Consider the following 8,463-nt stretch of genomic DNA (forward strand, 5'->3'; position numbering starts at 1 on the left):
AGAATTCTCCAGTGAAACCGTCTGGGCCAGGACTTTTTTTAGTTGGTAATTTTTTGATGACCTGTTCAATTTCTTCTTTTGTGATGGGCCTGTTCAATAAAATGACAGTATTTTTTAAGAACATGCTTACAAAAGGAGAATTATGTACAAAACTTATACCCATCCAATATAAGTAACTAACTATAAAGCACTTTACTTTCTTTTTAATGTTTACTGAGTACACACAGTTCCTGCGTTATGAAGGAGTTCCATTTCTAAGTCTGTCTTTAAATTGAATTTGTATATAAGTCTGAATAGTTAGGTATGGTTCATATGTAATGTCAGTTACTCGAATGTTTGTCTTAGTATATAATATGTAGTGTACATTAAAGAAAAATTCCAGATGCACTAAAACATCTTTAACATAATAATACAACAATAATAATTTTTTTTACACATCAAAAAGTGGTGCTTGTTTGTTATTCCAAACCACTGGATGCACCTTGAATTTTTAATGTGATAGGCTTATGGGGTTGGTTTATAACTGTGAGTTGTACACAGGTCAGACATTGTAACTGGGGAAGTATCTGTATAAAGGCATTTTACAAATGTTACTGCTGATGCATATAGGTGTTTTAGAAGAATTTCAGAAGAACAAAGTATTTATATCATAAAATTACCTAGAATTGTGTGAGTTCTTTTTTTAAAAAAAATAATCGAGTAATATAAAGTTTTGCAGTTCTTCTTTCTATATACTGGTAGTCAGTTCTGTTTTTTCTGTCTAACTTCTAGACTTTTCTTGCCTTGATAACCTTACAGATTTTGAAACTAATCTTACCTGGCAAGAATGATATAATTTTCTTTCACTTCTGCAGAGACTTTCAGAAGATTATGAAGTAGAAACACTTGGCTGTAGTTTAAATGAAGACATTTTCTTCATTTTAATGTATTTGTTTCTTCAATAGAATAACAACAAGCCAGAGATAAGCGTGAAAGAGTTCATAGACTGGATGCGTCTGGAACCACAGTCCATGGTTTGGCTGCCAGTTTTACATCGAGTGGCAGCAGCTGAGACTGCAAAACATCAGGCCAAATGCAACATCTGTAAAGAATGTCCAATTGTTGGGTTCCGGTAAGATAATCTACCGCTAATGGTGGTAGCAGGTGACTTTCTGTTCTGTTTCTGTAGCTGTTCCATTTATGGCCAGTTAGGGGTTTATCTTCAAAATAAATATGTTGCTCAGCATATTCCATCTGTTTAAAATTGATACTCCTTCTTTGAACCACTACATGGAGCTTCTTGTTTTATTATCATTATTATTTTCTACTCTGCTCTAGAATCAGCCATTTTTATGAATTTCTATTTACATATACCATACAAATGTTCATGTATAATAATTGCATGAGTGATTATAAATATATGGCCCTGATGGAGTTTGGTGGGTGTTCTGAGGACTTTGTGGTCAAAGTTAGCAGGAAACAACATTTAAATACTAACTGAGAAGTGATCAAATTGATTTTTGTTACTTATGCCAAATTTTTTATGAAGTAGATTAAACCTACTGTTTGCCTTTACATGAGGGGCATTGCTAAACACCACACTTTAATGTAATCAGACTCATCATTTTGTGACCCACAGCATCCTGTCTATAGGATCTATGGTTTGTCCCAAGTTGAACCTTCCTGCCTGTCATGGTCCTTCCATCCTACTCTCTTAAGTCAAGTATGCATTAGACCTCTTAGAGTATACTATGGGATTTTTCTGTGAAGAGTCTGGTAAATACCTCCACTTTAATCAGGAAATCTGCTATGAAATGAGTCTCTGGGTGGTACAAATGGTTGTTGTTGTTGTTATGTGCCTTTGAGTTGGACCTGACTCATAGTGACCCCTCCTTGGGTTTCCGAGGCAGTATCACTACGGAAGTAGATTACCCAACCTTCCTTCCGAGGAGTGGCTGGTGGGTTCATGCACTAAATTACCAACCAGAAGGTTGGAGGTTCAGGTCTACCAGAACAACCTGAGAAGAAAGACCTGGCAATCTACTTCTGAAATATCAGCCATTGGAAACCTTAAGGAGCACAGTTCTACTCTCACACACGTGGGATTGCCATGAGTTAGAATCAGCAGCAACTGATTATATTTTTTGGTTTCTTATTGACTGAAAGAACATAAGCCTACTGGGCAGAAGAGCTCAAGGTTTTAACGTGTCCGTTTTCATTCATGTCAGAAGAGGAGTCAGCTAAGATAATGATATAATGTCTAGAGTCCACTGGTCAACAGTCAAACCAGGATAGTAGGGATTATTGTTGTTGTATGTAGACCCAGTTTCTTGAATTAAACAAAATTGTTTAAAGTTGCCTTGACTTTATCAGCATAATTTGTATAGCAAGCACACCACTGTGTTCTCTGTTGATGGATGATTTAACAAATAGAACTCAAATTTCCTTTTCTTCTATAATTTATATTATGGCAAGGAGACAATCTAAAGTGTTCTAAATTGAGAAGGTCTTGTATGTTCTAAGAGGATGAAAAAGCAGGTAGTTATCAGGGTAAAGCAGGGTCCACCTAAATGTGACAGCCAAGGTAGTGGATGCTGTAGTGGAAGTCAAAGGGCACATGGTGCGGAAAGAAGACAAGAAAGACACGGTGTTAAATACATCCAGCTTCTTAGAATGGCTAGACAGAGAGAGAGAGAGAGAGAGAAGAGAGGAAGTAGTTAGAATGTAGGAGTCTTAAAATACTGATGTGAAGATAATGCAAGTGAGAGACATAATCATCAGAGCTAATAACAGCTGCCATTCACTGAGTCCTTAAGAGATGCCAGGCTCTGTGCTAAACATGTTAGTTGCGTTCATTAATTCATTTACTCTTAATATAAACCTTATAAGAGTGGTTTTATTACCTATACTTTAATCATGAAGGAACTAAGACTCAAATAAGGCAATTTGCTCCAGGCCAGATAATAAGTGAAGACAAAACTTCAGTCCAAAACCCTGTGTTCTTTGTGACTCTGGAGTCCCTGCTCTTAAAAAATGTGGTGTTTTGTTTGTTTGTTTCATTTTGTTTTTAAGAAAGCAGATTAGATTTTTTAGAAGAGGAGAGATTTGATACTAGAAACAATTGAATGTTACTAAACAGAGCAATTGATTTAAGCTATTGATTATTAGATTAAGTGTAGAGCACTGTATATAAAATATAATGTGAAACCACAGGAATTTCAGATTAACTTATATAAACCAGTCTTATGTGACTGTTGCTGTGGTGCAGAGATGCAGTGAGGGCCCAGAGGGCTGCACACATGCAAAGCAAAAAACATTTTAAAAACTCAGTATTTTTTTTCCACTTTAAAAGATTCATTTCTTAAAATATTTATTTAAAGCAGTGCTAGCAAAATAGTAAGATTGAACAAAGCTGGATTGTGAAGACATGGATGTTCATTATATTACTCTCTACTTTTGAGTAGTGCCTAAGGCACTTGACTGCTAACCAGATGGCTGGCGGTTCTAACCCACCAGCCTCTCCTTGGAAGGAAGGTTGGGCAATCAACTTCCATAGTGATAAGGCCTCGGAAACCCAAAAACGGGTTGCTGTGAGTTGGGTGCTACTTGATGGCACATACAGCAACAACAACAACTTTTGCATAAACTTGAAATATTTCACAAGAGAAATGTGAAAGAGCAGTTATAATGGGTGGACAATGGTAAATGTGCTTAATTGTGCTCACAAGGAGCATGTACATAGACCAAGAGGCTGTCATTCAAACAGAACAAGGGATATTGCATGGTTTAAAATCAAGAAATGTGTGTGTGTTAGGATTGTATGCTTTTACCATACTTGTTCAATCTGTATGCTGGGCAGATAATCCAAGTTCCTGGCCTATATGAGGAAGAATGTGGCATCAGCACTGGAGGAAGACTAATAAACAACCTGCCATATACAAATGACACAGCCTTGCCGGCTGGTAACAAAGAGGACTTGAAGCACTAACTGATGAAGTTCAAAAACCATAGCCTTCAGTATGAATTACACCTCAATATAAAGAAAACATATATATATAAAGGAACTCCAGTGGCATTGTGCCTGAGGCATTTGACTGCTTACCAGAAGGTTGGTGGTTCAAACCCACCAGTCACTCCTGGGAAGGAAGGTTGGGCAGTCTACTTCCATAGTGATAACACCTCGGAAACCCAAGGAAGGGTCTCTATGAGTCAGGTCCGACTCAACAGCACATAACAACAACAACTGGTGGCGTTATGCCTAAGACATTTGACTTCTTACCAGAAGGTTGGTGGTTCAAACCCACCAGTCACTCTTGGGAAGGAAGGTTGGGCAGTCTACTTCTGTAGTGATACTGCCTCTCAAACCCAAGGAAGGGTCTCTATGAGTCAGGTCCGACTCGACAGCGCATAACAACAATAACTGGTGGCGTTATTATGCCTAAGACATTTGACTGCTTCCCAGAAGGTTGGTGGTTCAGATCCACCAGCCACTCCACGGAAGGAAGACTGGGCAATCTATGTCCATAAAGATTTACCACCTCGGAAACCCAACAGGGGTTGCTGTGAGTCAGAATTGACTTGATGGCAATGAGTTTGGTTTTTGGTTTATAAAGAAAACAAAAATGCTCACAATTGAACCAGGAAACAACATCATGATTAACAGAGAAAAGATTGAAGTTATCAAGGATTTCATCTTTCTTGGATCCACAGTCAGTGTCTGTGGAAGCAGTAGTCAAAAAATCAAACAACATACTGTATTGGGCAAATCTCTTCCAAAAGACCTCTATGTAACATTAAAAGCAAGGTGTTAAAAAAGGTATTTGAGCACTCAGATGCACCTGACCCAAGCCATGGTATTTTCAGTCACCTGATGTCTGTGTGTGAAAGCTGGACTGTGAATAAGGAAGACTGAAAAAGAATTTGATGCCTGCAAAAGAATTGAATTGTGGTGTTGGCAAAGAAAATTGAATATACCTTGGACTGCCAGAAGAATGAACAAATTTGTCTTAGAAGAACAGCCAGAATCTCCTTGGAAACAAGGATAGTGAGACTGTGTCTCTGTGTATTGTGAATATGTTTTCAGAAGGGACCAGTCCCTGGAGAAGGACATCATGCTTGGTAAAGTAGAGGGTCAGAAAAAAAAAAAAAAAAAAAGACCCTCGAGGAAATGGATTGACACAGTGGCAGTAACATTAAACTCAAACACAGCAGTGATTGTGAGGATGGTTCAAGACTGTAATGTTTCATCCTGTTGTATGTAGGGTATCTATAAGTTGGGACCAACTCAGTGACACCTAACAACAATGTAAGTGCTAACACTCACGTGTAGATATCTCCAAGATAAAGATATGAGGTTGGATGGGTGGTCAGAGATCAAGCTTGCAGCAGGATATGTGGGAGGCAATGAAGTCTGGTAGCTGTGAAAACTAGCCCTGGAGTCAGGCTGCTTGGGTTTGAACCCTAGATCTACTGCTTGGCTGCGTATGTTTGGATAAGGTAGTTGGACTTCCTGAACCAGAGTTTCTTCATTGTGAAATCCTGTGAATGTCTCATAGGATTTACGTGAGAGATGAAAAGTGCTCAGGACAGTAGCTATCTCAGAAAGAGTTACTGCTGTGAGCTGTCACGGAGTTGGCCCCGACTTCACGGCAGCTCCGTGGACAGTGAAACAAAATGTGCTTGGCCTTGCACCGTGCCCAGGATCCCCTGTGGATTTGGCTGCTGTGATCTGTAGGGTTTTCCTTGGCTGATTTTTGGAAGTAGATCCCCAAGCCTTTCTGCCTAGTCCATCTTCATCTGGAAGCTCACAGAAACTTGTCCAGAATCATAGAAACACTCGCGCCTTCATTTACAGATGGGTGGGGCCTGCACAGCAGGTGCATCGGCTGGTAAGCAAACCCAGGCCTCACTCGAGAAAGGTGAGAATTCTGCCCCTGAACCACCCATGCCCCCTGCAATCAGAGTAGGCTTTCAATAAATGGAAGCTCTTCATGTGATTACTAGTAACATCATTATTGCAACTCTGGTGTGCAGTGGTTAAAGCATTTGGCTGCTGTCTATAAAGGTCAGGAGTTTAAACCCACCAACTGCTCTGCAGGTGAAAAGTCATTCAGTCTGCTTCCATAAACATTTATAGCCTTGGAAACCCTATTAGGAAGTTCTACTCTGTCCTTCTGTCCTATAGCATTGCTATGAGTTGGAAGCAACTTGATGACAGTGGGTAGTTTTTTTTTTTTTTTTTAATAGCATCATTTTTTAGATAATAGTTAAGCTGATTAGTGTCATTGAACCATCCCATTAAGTGAAAATACCAGACATTTTAAACCTGAACAAAATAGAATTGGTGGGTCTGATTAGCTCTAATCAAAAGCCAAATACCAAAATAAAGACATGAGTATGAGCGTTAGAAAAACCTTGACTTCATCCAGGCTGTTGTGTAGCAAGCTACCACTTTAAATGCATATTTATTTTCTCTGAACTTTTAGAAATACTGCTAGAGTTTTTCTTGAATCACTCCAAAGTGAAGTCTGAGATTTACAGGATATTTTGTAAGCTGGGAAAGCTGCTTCTAGTAGAATGAATAAGCTAGAGGTTGATAATCCTTTTGGGCAAAGCTAGTCCAAAGGTCAACAATCCAGAACTGGTGTGGTGGCTTTGTGGTCACTTGGACCCCAAGCTCTTAATCTATCTTTCTGCTCTGCCATTCCTAACATATGACCTCCATCTTCATCACCTCGTGTAACAAGATGGAGGTCAGATATGTTTCCAGGAAGGGAGGATGGCGAAAGGACCTCTCCCAAATGACTCAGTCCCATGAAACCCCAACTAGAAATGCCAACCTGTGAATTCACCTTGTATTGCAGTAGTCACCATTATGAACAAGAAGTGCTGAGAAACATATTTTAGTAGACATGTTGCCCACTCACAGGACAAAAGTCTGCTACTGATGGAGAAAGGAAGAATGGCTGTCTGCCCCTGGAGTATTCTGCAATAAACAAAACTCCACTTAGAAGAGAAGATGTCAGTCATATTTGTCAAGTCATGCTGATAGGTCAAGGAATATTGTTAGTGTAAGTGATTGTTTCAAAACAAGTTGCCCTGCCAAAGTAAGATGACTGTAGTGAACATGGATTGATTTTCTCCAGAACAAATTAGTTACTGATCTTGCAGGCCCTTTTGGAAGGTACTCAGCACTTAATTGTTTATAATATTGACCTCATCTAACCTCATTTTTTGCTTCTACTTTCATTTTATTCATCTCGTTACTTAAAATATTTTTTCTGTAGGCATGGCTATATTTAGGATCCCTGGTGGCACAGTAAGGAGCTCTGGTGGTGCAGTGGTTAAGGCATCCAGCCACTAACCAAAGTGTCAGTGGTATGAATCTGCCAGCCGCTCCATCAGAGGAAGATGAGGCAGTGTGCGCCATGAAGTTTTACAGCCTTGGAAGCCCTATGGGCAGTTCTACTCTGTCCTATAGGATCATTATTAGACAAAATTGACTCAATGGCTGTGGGTTTGGTGGCACAGTGGTTAAAATATTCTGGTGCTATCCAGAAGGTCAGTGGTTTGAACCCACCAACCACTCCAAGAGAGAAAGATGTCTCAGTCTACTTCATAAAGATTGATAATTTTGGAAACTCTGTAGGGCAGTTCTGCTCTATCCTGTAGGATTGTTGTGCACTGGAATCAACTTGATGGCAATTGGTTTAGGTTTATGTTCTTAGAAGCAAGGTTGGTGAGACTTAGTCTCACCTACTTTGAATGTTATCAGGAGAGATCAGTACCTGGAAAAGGACATCATGCTTGGTAGAGTAGTTCAGCAAAAAGAGGAAGATCCCCTAATGAGATGAGTTGACATGTTGTCTACAATGAGCTCAAACACCAACAATTGTGAGGATGGCAGAGAACCACGCAGTGTTTCATTCTGTTTTGTGTAGGGTCTCTATGAATTGGAATTGACTCAATGGTACCTAACAACAATAACAACACTTTTATGCTCTTACGTATCTCGAGACATTGAGGCAGAATGAAGAGTTTGGGAGAAGATATTTTCCATGTAAACCCATAGAAACTTAGTATCTATAGGAAGCTTTACTTCCTATAATAAGATTCTGCAATTGAAAATTGATGTACAGTTTTGTTCTTCTGTGAGAGATTTTAAAAACTCTGTTTCTATTCAAGAATGCACTATGATCAAAGTTTTACTTAGTTGGTTTTCTTGTTCCTGGGCTCAAACTCTAAAAACTTACTGCCGTCAAGTCAGATCTGACTCATAGTGACCCCTCGTTGGGTTTCCAAGGCAGTATCACTACTTAAGTAGATTGCCCAGTCTTCCTTCTGAGGAGTGGCTGAGTGGGTTTGAACCACCAGCTGTCTGGTTAGCAGTCAAATGCCTCAGGCACTATGCCACCGGTTAATTTTTTTCTGATGTTTAGTTTAAACCAAATATACAAATGCTTGTATAAACAAACTGTGCTTTTG

At 39.3% G+C, this 8,463-nt stretch overlaps 1 protein-coding gene across 1 annotated transcript in view; it reads left to right on the forward strand.

Moving 5' to 3' along the window:
* Positions 1-8,463, forward strand: part of UTRN (utrophin) — a 731,009-nt gene that overhangs the window by 660,393 nt on the left and 62,153 nt on the right. Inside the window, 1 exon segment of the mRNA XM_042782042.1 lies at positions 945-1,111. Within this exon segment, the coding sequence (XP_042637976.1) occupies positions 945-1,111 (167 nt within the window).

The sequence above is a fragment of the Orycteropus afer genome, unplaced genomic scaffold (assembly GCF_000298275.1).
Source record: "Orycteropus afer afer isolate SDZICR_OR568_19922 unplaced genomic scaffold, OryAfe1.0 scaffold00226, whole genome shotgun sequence".
NCBI classification, from domain to species: Eukaryota; Metazoa; Chordata; class Mammalia; order Tubulidentata; family Orycteropodidae; genus Orycteropus; species Orycteropus afer.